The following is an 18894-nucleotide window of genomic DNA, read 5'->3' on the forward strand; positions in this document are numbered from 1 at the left end:
TAATAAATAATGATTTTACCTTAACACAATGATTTATTTCGCCGTATGTAATATCACTTTATTTTCAAGAAATATTAACTTAACTCTAAATATACGTTTATCTCTGCGAAATATATTTATTAACATTAAATACATTAATTATTAATAATAAAATAATAATATTCCTTACTAAGAAATATTAATGCTCAGAAAGAATAGTTTATTAATGTGTAGAAAATATATTTTTATGACTAATAAAATTAATTAACATCAAGTGTAATTTCTTTCTGATAAATGGGTTTGAAGTTTGCCAGAAAGTGATAGTTCAATCATGTTTAAGATATATTTCTTTGGCTATAGTAGAATTTATTTGAAATATTTTAGAAAATTATATCTTACATACAAAGATATATTTCTTAGGCAATATGCCAAGTCGATCTTTCTTAAATATTAATAAAGTTTCTTTATGTCAAGAATTTTTTTCTCTCGGTGTACTTTTTATACATTTGGTTATGTACAACTTTTAATTAGACTTCTATTGCGTTTGCGAAGATACAGAAAATGCGACTCTTGAAAGATACAGAATTGGAAAATGAAATAAAGATACGAATGCGAAAGATATGAAATAAAGAGAGAGACACAATACCAGGTTCTACAAGTTATCATTCAGGTAAATATATTAAGAAAACGTAGCGTTGGAGCTAAACTCTTGATCTTGGCTTTGTAATCTCCAATTTTCCACTCCCGTAGCTTTCAGATCTCCTGCTATATTATCTCGCCACCGAAGTCGAGGGCATCCGGGTGGTCTTCTTCCAGTTAAGACTTCCTCCCACACCAGTCTTACTGTTATTTTGTCAGAATATCTTCTGAGGTCTCTTGTTCTTTTATATTGTTGGCGTCTGGGTAAAATTCTTCGAGCTCTTTGTTAGTTCCTATTCTATATTGTCCTGATGCTTCATCCAGCATATGCATCTTCCTTAGAATTTTTCTTTCCCAAACACGTAGTCTCTCTTCATTTGCCTTTGATATTGTCCACGTTTCGCTTCCATACATCCAGAGCCGTGCGGTACATCTTTTCAATATGTATTAATATATATCTATTAAATATTATTGAAGTAATATTTCTTTAGGCGCGATTGAGAGTAAAATTTCATAATACTGCGCGCATGCGCACACAGAAAATATGGCGTTTAGTTGCTATCTTTCAAGTTATGTATAAATTATATCAGTGCAAGATAAGGTGTGAAAAGAATATATTAGTGTTTTTAGTAAATATATTTATTATAACTTTTAGTGTCTTTGGATTTGTCTTCCTCAGGAGTAAGATGTGTATTATTAAAACATTTTATTGTTTATTTATTATACTTCACCCTACCGTGAATTGTAATTAGGTACGTCCGAACCGATACAGACACAGTCCTCGTAGCGTATTTGGTATAGCATTCGGCCAGAGCTCGAGAGGTCTTGAGTTCGATTCCGGAGCAATCCTATACTTTTTTTTATTTTTTTGAAAGCGGTAAGCACAAAATTAGTTTGGTGTTTAAAAAAAATTAAAACAAACTGTTTAAAGTATATTTTTCTACAAACGTGTTAAAAATGCAACTTTTAGCACTCGATAGGAGCGTTAAAAATGTTACTTTAAAGCACTATAGTGCTTTAAAAATTTTAAGGCACTGCAGTTAAAATTGAAATGTCAAATTTTGAAAACAAACGTCAAAATATTTTTTATATTTCATTTATTAACATTAATATTAACAGTACAACTTGTGCAATTTGAAAAAGGTTTTTTAGAATGTTTTTTAAAATTCAATTTAAACTATTATTGCAAAACTTTTATTTTAAAAACAAAACATATTTTAAATGCATTAAAACAATGCGAAAACTAATTAGTATATGTGAAAAATTTAAATGCAGAATAAAAGATTACATTATTACCGTGGGCCGAAAGTCCTGAAATTATCTATAATGTTTATTTGAATAAATTACAGGGTGAAAAAAAGAGAAAATTTAGTGTAATTTTTAATTTCAAATATCTTATTCAAAAGAAAACTTTTGTTTATTCTAAGGGACTTTCGGCCCTCGGTAATAATGTAATCTTTCAAGTTACGTTTAAATTTTTCAAAAATATTTATTAGTTTTTCCAGGATTGCAAAAATAGTGAATGCATTTAAAAATCATTGTAAGCAAATTTTTCGCCTATGCACTTAAGTAACATTTACAAAATATATAACTTTACCCTTCTGACTTTAATTTTGGCAAACTCGTCAATCAGATTGGTGTAGTCTAGTGGGGATAGATAGCTATAGCAGCTAGTCAGAACTCTATTGAATTAAGTGATAAATTTTTTAGTTTTGTTCGTTTTATGGAGCTTCGTAACTGGCTTTTAATTTTGAAAAACTTCTTTCCTCACTAGCAACCGAGACAGGGTGTGTTTATAAATTTACAACTACATCTATGTCTAAAGAAATTAGGTCAGTTTGGCACAAATAGTTCAAAACCTCTAAAGGTTTCATGGTGTATGGTATCATTTGAAATATTTTTTTCTTTTTCTATTGCAAATATTGAATGAAGATTCATAAAATTTTTTTCTTTCCCTCAATTTAAAAATATCATATACAAATTTAAAATTTTTATTATGAGTTTATAGAAACGAAAATCCATCAATCAAAGAATTAACGGTAATGTCTAAAATATAGATGAACAAATTTATTTTAAATTTAGCTTCATCTGTTAAGAGCTCGTCCACAGATTTTTATTAGTCAAATAAACGCTTTTTTTTCTCCTGGCTCGAATTTCATTTTCAGCTGGAAATTCGGAAGTTATATCAAAATTTTCTGCAATTTCATTAAAATTTCATTTGGTCATTAGCCATATTTATTATCTGTAACTTTTCATTTTTTCTACAGTTTCTGACAACATTTTTACACAATCTGACATTTTTTTTAATTTACTGATTATGCCGCCCCCTTGTGATGCCGCCTGATGCGACTGCCTCGCCGCATCATAGCACGGCACGGCCCTGCATACATCATAAGGAGGCGTATGATTGTTTTATATATTTTTACCTTTGTAGGTACGTCTTGTTAGTAATTTCGATTTTATAAAGTTTTGAAGGGCATAAAGACATCTGTTGCCGGCCTGTATCCTACTGTTTATTTTTTGTGATCTAATATTGCCTTCAGTTATTGTTGTTTCAAGATACTTAAATTCTCTAACGCGCTCAAAGTTAAAGTCATCGATGGTGATGTTCTGTATGGTGATGTTCGTTCATGTATTTGGTCTTATTTTCGTTGATTAGGAGCCCCATCTTCTCTGCTTCCTTCTCGAACCTTACGAAAGTCTCCTCCATCCTTAATCCTTAATCGGGTGTTTTCTATTAAATCGATATTTATTGTAGTCCAAGTAATGAAGCGTAAAATAGGAAAAAAACCTCGCAATTTTTACAGAATGGATCGATTTGCTTGAAAATTTGAGAACAAGTAGAGGATAGTCCAAGGATCAAAATCTATATCATGCCGAAAGGCGCTTTTACCATGGGGGTGGTTGCCACCCCATCTCGCGGGTGGAAATTTTTTAATATATTTTAATAGCAAAAGTTAGTGAAAACGTTGATTATAAGCGAAAAACGTTATATACATTTTTTTGATACAATTTATAGTTTTCGATTTATTCGCTATCGAAAGTGTTAGTTTTATATCGAAAAGATCAATGTTTTTAATAAGTTTTCTGCTAATAACTCCAAAAGTTTTCGTTTTATCAAAACACCTTTACGTAACAAAAATGTACCTTTTAAAAAAATAAACAAAACCGTTTTGTAAAATTTTCTTTAAGACCACTAGTACTCGAGCTATACTTTATATATGTTGGCTCTTCTTCGTCAAATGCTAAATATTGTAGTTTCAAAGTCAAAAGCCGGGAGAACTACGCATTTTTCGAGGAGAACTTATTTTAACTAATTTAAAGCACTTAAAAATATCTATCTCCAGAAATAAAAAAAAAGTCTCTAGCTCAAAAATTAAGTGACTTATAATGAAAAAAATGTCAGTCCCCATTTTTTTCAGCGAAAAAGTGATGGCAAGCAACCCCCTAATCACCACCCTAATTAAAATTAGTCATTGGCCTTATTTGGTCTTTTTTATTTATATATTATTAATAGGTTCCAGAAGTTTGACAGGCTTAGAATGATTAGTTTTAAAAAAAATGGAGTTAAAAGCGAATAACGAATTTTTGTAGTTTGAAAAAAAAATGGTATTTTCTTCAGAATAGCAAGATTAGCATCAGAGATACGAAAAATTGTGTTAATACGAAATTGTAGCTTATTTAATTCTCAAGAACCTGGTTTAAAAAAATTTTCCTATGGCAAAAATTGAGTGAGCTATTGACAATTAAATCTTGTAATAACATGCAAAAACCACCTTTACCAACACTTTCAAAGTCACCTCTTTTTGCGATTGAGGATTTTAAAAACATTTAATATTAATAGGCTTATAGACCATGTAAACACCTACAAACTTATTTTTTACCAAACTTTCTAAGATAAAAAATAAAAAAGTTACGGTTAAAAAATCAATAGGTATATTTTTTTGAAAAAAAAAAAAAGGAAAAATCAAATTGGGAGCATAATAATGTAAGTTAGCGGTGTTTGAGTCATTGGCCTTATTCATTTTTATTTATTTATGTATTATTATGGTAGGGGAGCCAAGCGGGGATTTTTGCAGTCACTCGAGCGCGTCAGATTAGCATATGGGAGAAACCTGTTACCCTGCAGATGTACCTCTACCATATATTGGCTCTTAACACAGGGGAGTTCGTTAAGGGGGGTCCGAAAAAAAAATCTGTACTTAAAAAAACTCGAAATTGTCAGATTAAGATAAGGTAAGTTAAGTACAGTCAAATGAGTGTATATTTAAAAAATCTGACGATTTGAGCCGGGCGTAAGGAAATGGGTGAGTCCCAAAGTTTCACAAGAAAAAATCGAATATCTCGCAAAATGAATGACAGATCGAAAAACTAAAAAATATGTGCTCAATATTTTTTTGAAATCTATCGAATGATACCAAACGCGACTTCCCATGGAGAGGGTTGGGGGGTAAATTTAATATTTTAAATACGAATCCCGCGATATTTCGCGAAATGAACATCAGATCTAAAAACTGTAAAATACACTTATTTAATATTTTTTTAAAATCTATCGAATGGCACCAAACACGACCCCCTACGGAGGTGGGGTGGAATGTTACTTTAGAATCTTAAATAGGAGCCCCCATTTTTTATTGCAGATTTGGATTCTTTACGTAAAAATAAGTAATTTTATTCGAAACATTTTGTCTAATTATAGATAGATGGCGTTATAATCTAAAAAACGATTGTTGGAAATGGAAAATTAAATTAAAAAATGGCAAGCGCCCACTAAAATGGCCTTTATGGAAAATGGAAAACTTTACTTAACTTTTTTTGGTTTTAGGACCTACTCTTCACAACCCAATAGGTTCCCATAACGCTCGAGTGACTGCACATTTAGCATACTTTGCTCCCCTACCATTAATAGATTTTAGAAGTTTGACTAGCTTAGAATGATTAGTTTTTAAAAAACTGGAGTTAAAAGCGAATAACGAATTTTTGTAATTTGGTAAAAAATGGCATTTTCTTCAGAATAGAAAGATTAGCATCAAAGATACGAAAAATATTTCAATATAAAATTATAGGTTATTTAATTTCCAAGAAATTGGTTTGAAAAAATTTTTTCTACGGCAAAAATTGAGTGAATCGTATAATGAGTATATCGAAAAACATTGAATTTTTCTATTGGTACAAAACTAACACTTTCGATAGCGAATAAATCGAAAACTATTAATTTTATCAAAAAAATGTATAGAATATTTTTTGCTTAGAATGAATGTTTTTATCAACTTTTGCAGTCAAAATATAATAAAAAATTTCCAACCCCGAGATGGGGCGGCAACCACCCCCATGGTAAAAGCGCCTTTCGGAATCATATAGATTTTGATGCTTGGACTATCCACTACTTATTCTCAAATTTTCAAGCAAATCGATCCATTCTGTAAAAATTGCGAGGTGAAAAGCTTCGGTTCCTGGCCTATTGGATTTTCTATTGAACATTATATTGATATAGAACAAAGATACTTCATGAAAATTGTATGAGAAATCTTAAATAATAATGGAAAATAGTAAACTATATAGAAAATATATACTTTAAGTATCTGTTTAATTTTAACTAGACGTGAATCACCATCAATAAAATTAAATTAATGAGCGTGTAAATGTTTCACTGCTATTCTGTTGACGTGAAGATCGTACAATATTTATTTTTGGAGACTAGAAATGGGTTTTTATTATTTTACGTTAATAGATTTGAGATAGATAAGAGAGGAATGTAAGATAAGTAATGAATATCAACTGAGAACACAAAATAATACACAACAAAATGGATACAACAAATAAACAGATTATAGAAGAATAAAAAGAAGAAGAAGTATAAGTGTAAGTATAATTAAACCGAAATTTTTTTTTAACTTTACTGTAAAACGTCGAAACTGTATCACATCCAGTGAAATAATCAGAAAAAACGATTAATTTTGCGCTGTTTTAATAGCCAACTTCAAAAAACTTTTGAATGAATATACCCTTGATGATAAATTTCGTCTTCTAGTTTAGCCCTTCTTCTTCATGTATCATCTCCTCTAAGAAGGCTGGCAACCATCATGGTAATTCGCACTTTCGATACTGCCTAAAGAGATCAGCAGAAAGGCAGTTAAACCAAGCTCTCAAATTGTTTAACCAGGAGATGCCAGATTTAACCAGGAGATTTCTCTTCCACGTCTCCTTCTAACCTGCATTCTTCTTAGTATTATTAATTGCAACAAGTTATATCACTCGCCTCTCATGACACATCCCAGATATTGCAGGTTTCTAACTTTAATTGTATTGAAACCTTTCTATCCTTTACCATTCTTCTCAACATTTCGACATTGGTGACTCTATCCACTTAATTTATTTTTAATATTCTTCTGTAGGCCGTAGGCCCATACCTCGAAGGCTTCTAATCTGTCTTCCTTCTATCTAAAGAAACATCTTTCTTTAATGTCCAAGCTTCCAACCTAAAAAATAATACGGAGGTACGTACCATCTCAGAAGTCTTATCATTAAAGAAATTTTAATGTCCCTGCTACAGTATTTTCAGTTTGTTGAAAGGCTATGCATCTTTTTTGTTGTTCTTCCCCTCGATTATTTAGCATTTCCGCAGCTATTTCGTTTTCTCCTGGTCGTTTGTTATTTTTGAGCCTATTGATTATACTTTTAATCTCTCCTTCACTATGTAGTTCTATTATTATGCCATCATCATCATGATATCATCTTCCTATTTTTATTTTCATCTGTAGGTACATCATCATCATCATCTACTGACTCTACAACCCTTTCTGGGTCTTGGCCTGTTCCAGGATTCTTCTCCATTCTGATCTGTTTCGTGCTTTTTTCTCCAGTTTTTTTTGTTTAAGGTTATTATATCATTTTCTATTTGTTCTAAATATCTCAGCTTCGGTTTTCCCCTTGTTCTTTTTCCTACTGGCATCTGTTTGAATATTTTATTTGGTATTTCGCCTTCTTCCATTTTTTCTACATGTCCCATCCAACGCAGTCGTCCTATTTTAATGAATGTTATGATATTCGGATCCTGATATATTTTGTATAGTTCAAAGTTGTACCTTCTTCGCCAAATTCCGTTTTCTTTTGTGCCCTTATATATGTGTCGCAAGATTTTTCTTTCAAAGGTGGCTAGCAATGTTTCCTCTCTTTTAGTGAGTGTCAGGTTTCTGAGCCGTCTGTGAGTACCGGTCTTATTAAGGTTTTGTATATTTGGCATTTTGTTTTTCTTGCGACGTTATCTGATCTAATGCCCGGTTGCACCAACAGATCTTAGGCTTAAGTCGAGAATATCATAAGAATTAATTAAATAGAATTATAATATATTACAATAGGAATACCATAATATAATAATAGATATAATTGATAATAAGGTAAGAATCTAAAATTATGGTGCAACGTAAGTGATACTCAAGGAGGCCCTATCTATAAGTAGAGCTTAGCTAAGCTGGAGCTTAAGATCTGTTGGTGCAACCAGACATTGTTACCGAATTAAGCCATGGTAACTTTTAATCTTTTATTGGCAATAAATACTACACTTCCTCCGCTACGTTATTATCAGAGGTGACTAGGGTTCATCTGTAGGTACTTGGCCATTAATGGTAGGGGAGTCCAAACGGGGATTTTTGCAGTAACTCGAGTGCGTCAGACTATCATATGGGGAGAACCCTGGTACCCTGTAGATGTACCTTTACCATATATTGGCTCTAAACACAGGATAGTTCGTTAAGAGGGGGCCGAAAAAAAATCTATCCTTAGAAAAACTCGAAATCGTCAGATTAAGATAAGGTAAGTGTATATTTCAAAAATCTGACGATTTGGGCGGGGTGTAAGGAAATGGGTGAGTCACAAAGTCACAAGAAAAAAGCGAATATTTCGCGAAACGAACGATAGATCTAAAAACCAATAAATACGTGCTCAATATTTGTTAAAAATCTATCGAATGATACCAAACACGACTGCCCACGGTGAAGGGTGGGGGTAAATTTAAAATTCTAAATACGAATCTCGCGATATTTCGCGAAATGTACAACAGATCGAAAAACTGAAAAACACACTTATTCAATATGTTTGAAAAATCTATCGAATGGCAGCAAACACGACCCCTCACGGGTGTGGGGTGGGGGGTTATTTTAAGATTTTAAATAATTGCCCCATTTTTTATTGCAGATTCGGATTCCTTACGTAAAAATAAGTAACTTTTATTTGAAACATTTTTTCGAATTATGGATAGATGGCGCTATAATCGGAAAAAACGATTGTTGGAAATGGAAAATTAAATAAAAAATGGAAAGTCCCCACTAAAATGGAAAACTTTACTTAACTTTTTTTGGTTTTAGAACCTACTCTTCACAACCCAATAGGTCCTCAAAGCGCTCGAGTGACTGCACATTTAGCATACTTTCCACTCCTACTATAAGTAGTTCACTAAAATGTCTCTCCTATATACTTATTCATCACTGATTCTTCTTCACTCGTGAGTGTTCCATCTTCTTTTTTTCATGTATGAATTATAATAAAATTCTGGTAGGTATCCCCTTTCAGTTTTTTAACTGCTTGAGAAAATGACCGTAAGTATTTATTTCTTCTGAAATATTTCCTCTATTTCTTCGAATAGAAGAAGAAGAGAAAATCATCTAATGTGACACCTTATTAGAGAAACGAAAATTAAATTTTGATCAATCAGATAAAAATGTCTACTGCAATAATACATCAACTTCCTTTATTTTCGTTTTATAGTATATAATTTGGAATATTGTTTATTTTTCTGAATTTTATAGTCGAAATTTTATCATCGAATAAAAGAAACTATGTTTCCAGGCGCAAGTCGTAAATTTTACGATTCTGTTAGTAATAGAAAAACTTTTCCAATCTCTATTTTCATCACGGCTTTGTAAAATTTTCATCTGACCTGCAATTGTTTTACGAAAGAATGAATTTTCGTTCCGGCTGCAAAAAAAAACTGAAAGCACTTCATTTTCTGCTGACTTTTTTTCTTTGTATTGCAATAAATCACGGAGGACTAAACACTTGCATATTAAAAAGTTTATTTTTAGTCGTTGTTATAAAAAATTGACAGCTGTGTTTGTTGTTTTTGTTTGAGAAAAAATGGTTTTTGCTTTTTTGTTTTCTCTCTTTCTAATTAGTTCGCTGGATAATTTATTCTGGTATCGTTGTTTATCCGTTTAATCTATTACCTCACTGTAAAAGGCATTGCCTTTATTTTTTTGTTTATCTTTTTTTAAATTATGGATTATCTGCATCAACCAAGAAGACTATTTGCGGAATAATCATTTTATGTACTGTGCGTTGGGAAATATTCATGTTTCTAATAGGCGAGGCAACGAATCACTAAATATCGACATGAAAATTTCATTATTGAAGGAAAATGCATTTTCCAAAATACATTTCAAAGTGATGAAAAATGATAAATTTGTAATTCGGAAGTAACAAAAATGACTGAAATAATTAAATATTACTATTCGGGTATTTTTGGACTTGCGGAACACGAATATGATGACGGCGATGGTCCTGGTGACCAGAATGGGCTTCACCTCCTGGAGTTTCATGGAAATTCAATAAAAAATTTTAGTATGTACGTATTTAAGTAGTAATTATTGTACCTTAAAAATGTGGCAAATATCTATCTTTTTAGCCATCTAGGTGACTTTCGGTCTGAGATACGGCCCTCGAAAGTGTCCTAAATAGCCCTTTTTACTCTATAATATTTGAAGAGCTACTTTTCAGAGTCCAGTGAGCCGATTTTAAACTAAAAATAATTTATTTATTTATTTATTTATTTATTTTCAACGGGCTGCTGCCCCATATGATTACAAGTTTATAATATAATATTTCAATACACTTATGTGTGTCAATAATTATTAAAATACAATAAAATATAAATATCACAAACAGATTTACAATATCACAACAATGACTATCTATTCCACAACTACTCAAATAAACATACGCCTGAGGCCCGAAATGAATTCAGCTTGCGATGCAAAAAAATCTAGATCAGGGTGAATATTTGGCCATTTTAGTGCTCGACGAGATAAAAAGTTGTTATAAGCATAGTTGGTTCTGTGAATAGAAACATAGAAAATTTGGTTTAATCGTGTTCTGCGGAAAGGTACATGGAGACCAACCTGCTCAAGTAGCTGAGGACACAAAACTATTGAATTAACTATGCCATAAAGCATCTTTGCATCTTTAATTATTCGTCGGTTTCGCAATGAGAAAATGCCAAGTTGGGTTTCAGTTAGATGATAATTTATTTGATTTAACTCAAAAGGTATACCCAGTTTATATGCTACATATTTCAAGAACTTGTGTTGGACTCTCTCGATTTTTGATATGTAAATATTATAAGATGGAGACCATACCTACACAAGAACAATAATACTCTATATGAGGTCTAACTAAAGAACAATATAGTACTTTAATTGCTTCAATATTCTGAAAGTCTCTAGTGCATCTTTTTATAAAATCAAGCATTTGTAAAAATTTGGAAATTTTTGACATATAATGTGATTCAAATAAAAGTTTACAGTCTAAGTTAATTCCCAAATCACGAATTTCATTAACCCAGCCAACAGGAATATTCTGTATATTATAATTATATTCTATTGGGTCTCTCGATCGTCCAAAAGAAATAGCATGACACTTGGATGCATTCAGGGCCATGCCATTCAACATACACCACTCACTCAACCGATCAAGATCATGTTGAAGATTAATACAATCTTCTGTATTGTTGATAATTGTGTAGAACTTTAGATTATCTGCAAAAAGAAGAGGTACCGGAAGAGGTGACTGTGCCGGAAGCAGTGGTGTATATCATTGATGAATATGTTAAATAACAGGGGCCCAAATGCGAACTATGAGGTACTCCTGAATGAACCTTAATTTCACTGGAAACAAAATCTCTGATACGCACCATCTGAACTCGGTCAATCAAGTATGTTCTCAGCCACTCAAGAAGTGGACCATTAACATCCATTTGTTTAAGTTTAAATATTAAAATATTATGGTTGACCCGATCGAACGCCTTGGAGAAATCGGTGCATGTACCGTACAGCCCCTCTCCAAGGTCTTCCTCAGGAAGTCCACAAAAACTAGTATATTACATTCGGTTGATCTGCTATTCTGAAATCCAAATTGTTGGTCTACTAGCTATTTTTCAAGTGAAGCTTTAAGATAGTCACATACAAAACATTCTAATATCTTTGTGTTACACTAATTATACTAATGGGCCTGCAATTATTATTCACCAATGAATTATCTCCCGCTTTATAAATAGGTATTAAAAAACTATTTTTCCAACATTCTGGAAATTCACCCTCAGTTAAGGATAGATTAAAGATGTGAAAAAGAGGTCTGGATAATATGAAACAACAGTTCTTGAGAAAGCTGGGAGGCAATCCATCAGGACCAGGACCCTTATTCAGATCCAGTTGAGTTTTAGATAAATATCAGATATAGTTATATTGAAACCAGTCAGGTTAGTAAGACCAAATGTAGGTGAGTCATTGGGTATGACACATATTTGAGTGGAATATACTGTAGAAAAATATTCTGCAAAAAGATTTACAATATCTGGTCCGTGATTATAGATTCAACACTACTATACCTTAACACAGCGGGCAATGAGGGCTTTCCCCTCCGTGAATTCACAAATGACCAAAATCCCTTCAAATTATTTCTTAGTGAAAATTATGTTGAGTAAATATGATTTCTGTAGCTTTCAGCTTTTAACAATTTACAATTAGCCCTCAGCTGAGAAAAAGTCTGATAATCCAGAACTGATTTAGATAAAAGATATTTTTTGTGAGCTTTCTTTTTCTCAACTATCAGGTTCTTTAACTCTAAAGAGAACCAAGGAGGGAATCTACGTTTTGAATACCTTTTTAGGGGGATGAATAATTCTATAGCTAAGTAAACTATATCATAAAAAATATTTACAATTTGATTCAATGTTTTTCCTAAAAATAAATTATCCCAACATAACTGTGACAAAAAATCAGTTATTTTCACATGGTCAGCCGGCTTGAAGTCCCTATAGAAACCGTCACTAACCAAACCACTATCATTGGGGTGCCTTTTGGTCATCTTTATCTCAAAGTCTAGGGGTGGGTGATGCATACCCTCCCTCAAAAGAGCTTCATCAGCTCTGGACACAGTTACATCAGCATCATCGACCAACACCAAGTCCAGAATATTACCAGTTGTATTCAGAATAATGTTGGACTGAATCAAATTATGGTATGCACACATACCAGACACAACCTGCAGGGCTTCAACTTCAGAAGCTGTGGCATATGGTAGAGGAATTATTGTAGAACACACATCATTTGAAAACCATTCGCAGCTTGGTAAATTGAAGTCAGCAGCCAGATAACAGTGGTGTGCAGATGGATAATCTTCAGCTATTTTTCCAAGGTTTCACAAAATATGGAATATTTGTCAAATGTAGACTTCGGCGAAAAATATGCTGTTCCTACAATAAACTGATTTGCAACTTCGGTCACCAAGACAAAAAGTTGTTCGATTGCCCGGTTAACTTGTAAAAATCTACTGCTTAAGCTCTTATGAACTGCAATATTGGACTGCACCACCTCTTGAGAATGAACTTGTTTCACTGGAGCGATCACTTCTATATATATATATATATATATATATATATATATATATATATATATATATATATATATATATATATATATATATAACAGGTATATAATCTTTGCTGAACAGTTAGGAAACAAGGTTGAAATATTGGGGTAGCAGCAATCTCAAAGAAAACTCTTTATAATAATTCCAAGCTTTCGATAATGTTTATTATCATCTTCAGGAAAATTATTTGAGGATGTAGAGCCTAGTTGTTAAATACTGACATAACAATGAAATTTTGTCTTGGTAAATAGTAAATAATATAAATTAAAGTAAAAACTATATAAAAACTTATAAAAATCTGAGTATAAAGCGATAAAAGCTAAAATATTTTTTAAAAAATTATGTATGTCTAATTGGCATTTTACAAAATGTCTAACTAATAGTTAGACATTTTGTAAAATGCCAATTAGACATACATAATTTTTTAAAAAATATTTTAGCTTTTATCGCTTTATACTCAGATTTTTATAAGTTTTTATATAGTTTTTACTTTAATTTATATTATTTACTATTTACCAAGACAAAATTTCATTGTTATGTCAGTATTTAACAACTAGGCTCTACATCCTCAAATAATTTTCCTGAAGATGATAATAAACATTATCGAAAACTTGGAATTATTATAAAGAGTTTTCTTTGAGATTGCTGCTACCCCAATATTTCAACCTTGTTATATATATATATATATATATATATATATATATATATATATATATATATATATATATATATATATATTGAGGTCAAACAACTGCAGCTCTTCATCGGCATGTCAACCAGGTCTCATTGAATATGATGATACTATAGTGAGAATAGGAAACATTCATAAACAAATCGTCAAGCTTAGTTCTTAGACCTACATTTTGGAAATAAACCCACAGGTTTATAAAAGTTTGGAAATAAACCCAAAGGAAATAAATAAGTTTTGTTCGCCCTTTCTCTATCTTTCCTTGAGTTCGCTCTTGACATGTCAATATTTCTTCTGTTTCTGAGTATTGCCAGATAGTCTTTATGGTTACGAAGGACAATTCTGTATGAACGATATCCATTTTTGTTCCTTTTTCCAATTCGTGTAGCCTCAGCAATATCAATGGCTGAGTTCATTAATCCAGACACGAGGGATGTGGCTTTGTTTAAATCGTCATCCTCACCATACACAGGCATATTAAAAATCATGATGTTGGATATTTTCTGTCTCTCGATCATTTCACTTAACACTGATTGGTTTGTTGTGATTTTTTCAATGGGTTCAGTTGTTTGAGGCACTCTTATATCTTTCAGACTGGATATTTCAGAGCGAATTTCAGATTTAAGTTCACTAAATCTTACCTGAAAAGAACCATTCAAAGAGCCCAACTCACTTCTATGTAAGAGACCTTTTGTCAAATTTTAAATAAATTTCTGAAATAATAAGATTTACGTACTATATAACATTTTCATGTGTAATCAGTAACCCTCTATAAATATTTCGAATATAGATCGCCTTTTGTTCCTTCATTGGTCAACACAGCTATCGAGTTTTTATCAACCCCGACCTTCTTTTTTACGTCCACTGTTCTTTTTTGCGCCTCCGTTTGCTTTGTTTCTACTAGACTTTTCCAGATAAACCGGCCGTGATAAGTTTGTGAAGTGAAAACGCTTGCGACAAAACCGTTTAATAGAGCTTATCAGTGATCAGGAAGTTACATAAGTATCTATTCGACAAAAATAATGGCGCCCGTTGCTGGTGCTCGTCCGATAGTGAAACTTTATATATTAGAAAACTTTTCTTAGAGATACGTTTCAGCTGGTGGCATCTAGTCGATATAAGTTCAAAAGCGGCCAACTGTAAACGTTACATTATCAAATATGACTCGATAGCGTATAAATATAAAAATAATGGGAAAAGTGAAGGCTTTCCCGAAGTATAAATCAGTAAAACAGGAAGAGTTTCGATAGAAATATAAACAGGATAACAAAACTACATATTGTTCCATGAAATTATCAAACTGGCTACTGAAGGTGAAGGTCAACAAGAGGTTCGGTTTTCATAATAAGATTAATAGTTATTGTCATAATAAATAGTTATTGTATTAAATAAAATATCAAAAAAATCTTGAGAATACACCAAGTAAAGGTTTTACTGAAAGACCTTGAACATTGCGTGCACCTTGGACGCACCCTTAAGGTGCACGTTACCATGTAATGGTCGCTGCCCATTTCGGGTCCTTTTTGTGTATTTGTATCCATTAGGGCGGATTCACATCATTAAAAATTCATGTTTTGCGTTGTATTTAACGCAAATTTGCTCGTGTGCGCTGAACTTTTTGTCGATGTGGACTGTTCGCCGCATAGAATAACGCAAAAATATTTTCGTGACGAACAACTCACGCTATCCGTCGTGCTGTCGGTTGTTCAGTCGACTTCAAAGAAATTTGCGCCGCACAGCGATATTAGTGTGGACTGTGGACTTTCTTATCCATTTGTTGCTAAGCGGATTCGGCGGTACAACACACGAACTAAATATTTACGTGGTTTTAATACTTCAATTATTATTTCTACTATTATATACTACTAAATTATATACTACTCAAATACAATTTCTATTATATACTACAAATAGTATTTCAAATTTACCGCGTTGTAATGCTTGTTTGTAATTGGTCCAACCTAACACAGAACTCCCGTAACAGCATTAAAAGTATTATTTGTATGTCTCAATACCTGCAATTTAATAAATACCTAACATTGTAGAAAAAATATAGTAATCGAATCCTATATAATGGCTATTATTTATACAGGGTTGCGAAAAAGTCTGGCAACACCTTATTTTCTCGGAAACCGCTAGAACGATTTTTATAGATTTTGGTGGGTCTTTATAGGTCTTTTAATGCGGCCGATATTAAAGTGGTAATTAAATTGTTGTCAAATCGTCCGTTTTCTGGAAATCTACTGAACTTTCTTGTTTCAAATGTAGATATATTTTTTAAGTTTTGGAATCTTTAAGGGATACTGGTTATTTTTAATATGATATTCCTTCTACCTAAATGCCGTAATTTCGGAGTTATTGCTACATAAAAAAAATTTAAACAATTTATAAAAATCAATTTTTTCGGCCCGGGTAGACATTATTTTAGGTTCTTTAGATCATTGGGAACAAAAAAGGTCTTTTGTAATTTTTCTCTAAAATTAATCGTTTTCGAGTTATAAACAATTTAAAAACTAAAAAAAAAAACGAAAAATGACGATTTCCAAGGTTCAAAAACACAAGTAAAAAAAAATAATTTTTGAAATTACAAACTACTTAAATTCAAGACCAAACCTTCTTCTATCAGACACCTATAAGAATTTTTGGCACGTTTTATTCTAAAATATTGTTTTTTTTTAATTAAAGAAGCGCATATGAAAGAACGGGCGATCGGGCTGCAATAACAACTAACAAAAATAATATTTTAAAATGAAACAAGGAAAAATTTCTTATCGGTAACTGATAAAATAAGGTTTTATCTTAAATTTAGGCACTTTGTAGTTTCAAAAATAATATTTTTTACTTGTATTTTTGAACCTAGAAAATCGTCATTTTTCGATTTTTTTCAGTTTTAAATTGTTTATAACTCGAAAACGATTACCTTTAGAGGAAAATTAAAAAAGACCTTTTCTGTTCACAATGATCCAATGAACCTAAAATAATGTCTACCCGGGCAGAAGAAATTGATTTTTATAAATTGTTTAAAACATTTTTTTTTAATAAATGTAGCAATAACTCCGAAATTATGGCATTTAGGTATAGAGAATATCATTTGAAAAATAATCAGTATCCCTTAAGAATTCCCAAACGCAAAAAATATACAGGGTGTTCCATTTGAAATAAGAAAGTTCATCAGATTTCCAGGAAGACGGAAGATTTGATAACAATGTAATTACCACTATAATATCGGACGTATTAAAAGACCCTCACCCATTGAAATCCATAAAAATGTGTTGCCAGACTTTCTCGCAACCCTGTATACTCGTTAACGATTCATGTCGTGAAGTTCTTCCATGGGAATAACCTTCCGGTGTTTATTAGAATATTATCTTTACAATCTTCTTTTAAAACATCAACATCAACACGATGATGTTTTAAAACACTAATTTATATTGATAACATTCTGTCCTGCTGATGTATAACATGACGAAGGAAACTGCCTTTTCCTATTCAACAGAATCATTAAAGTTAAGTCATTGAATTAATCGCGAGTAATTAGCTGTAACAAACATCCCAGAATCCCTTCAAATAATCCAGGAGATTGCAAATAGCGACATCCCCGATCGAAGCTAAAAACGAGTTGAATTCATTGATACTCACCATTTGTTTGTGGATTTTAGATGTGCCTATGACAGTGTAGACAAAAATGCACTATACAAAGCCATGGTAGAACTCACTATCCCAAAACATTTAGTCAAATTGGTGAAAGCGACCCTCTCAACAATGGACTGTAAGCAGTGGCGTCGGAACAGTGTGGGCTGGGTGGGCTTGCGCCCACCCATGGATTTTGATGGGTGGGCGCAGCCCACCCATTAAAATGCATGAGATTTTTCTTTTTACATTACATTTTCTATAGAATATTTGATATCAGTTAAGATGATATCATAAAGCTGATATCACTCTTCATTTCAACATTCATATTTCAAACAGTTTCGCGCGCTCATGTTTCACTCACTGTGTGTGCGTGACTCAGGGATACTCTCCCTTCTCTCTCTCTTGCTGCCCCTCATCAACAGTTTCTCTTCGACGCACATCGCATTGCTTCGTCTCTGTCGGGAACGTTCGAACCATAGACGAGGGGCAGCGGCGGCAAAGAGGGGAAGAGTATCCCTGAGTCCTCTGTGGCTATATGCACATCATATAACCTATAAATAAACTGTCGATTAAGTGATTGCCAAGCAACCTGAAGAGAGAGTGTTTTCAGTAAAATCTTTTCCTTGATGGAGATCGTCGCTAGTTCAACTTCAAAGGTAAGAATGAGATAGTTATTATATTGTTACGTCAGATCTATCGTAAATTACGAATTATTCGTAATTCATGTAAATTCATTCATGTTCCATGGTTAAAAAAACGGGATAATTATTTCAGTGCTGATATTCAGAATGAAATTTTGCAGATAATGGCACACATACTTTTGAGAAGACTTGTTGAGGAAATGAAAGTATCACCACGCTTTTCTATTATCGCTGACGGTACAACTGACTGTTCTGGAAAAGAGCAATTTTCATTGTGTATACGTTTCGTTCATCCAGACCTACTCACTATAAATGAAGTGTTTGTTGGACTTTACAACCCAGAAGACTCCCGAGGCTCTACACTTGCTGCAGCAATAAAAGATATTCTGCTACGACTCACTTTACCCCTTTCAATGCTATGTGGGGAATGTTTCGACTGAGCGCGTAATATGTCGGGAAATAACAAAGGGGTTAAAAAGATTCTGCACGATGAGCAACCAAAGTCAATACATGTACATTGCTCAAATCATTCTCTTGATCTCGCACTGCAGGAAGTTGCCAAAGAAAATGATAAAATCTGTGACATTCTTTGCATAGTTAAGGATTCATCTAATG

At 32.4% G+C, this 18894-nt stretch overlaps 1 protein-coding gene across 1 annotated transcript in view; it reads left to right on the forward strand.

Moving 5' to 3' along the window:
* The first annotated feature begins 17767 nt into the window (after positions 1-17767).
* Positions 17768-18894, forward strand: part of LOC126885878 (uncharacterized) — a 144929-nt gene continuing 143802 nt past the window's right edge. Inside the window, exon 1 of the mRNA XM_050652671.1 lies at positions 17768-17774. Coding sequence (XP_050508628.1) covers positions 17768-17774 — 7 coding nt within the window. The remainder of the gene's footprint in view (positions 17775-18894) is intronic.

Source organism: Diabrotica virgifera, chromosome 6 (assembly GCF_917563875.1).
Source record: "Diabrotica virgifera virgifera chromosome 6, PGI_DIABVI_V3a".
In the NCBI taxonomy this organism is placed as follows: domain Eukaryota; kingdom Metazoa; phylum Arthropoda; class Insecta; order Coleoptera; family Chrysomelidae; genus Diabrotica; species Diabrotica virgifera.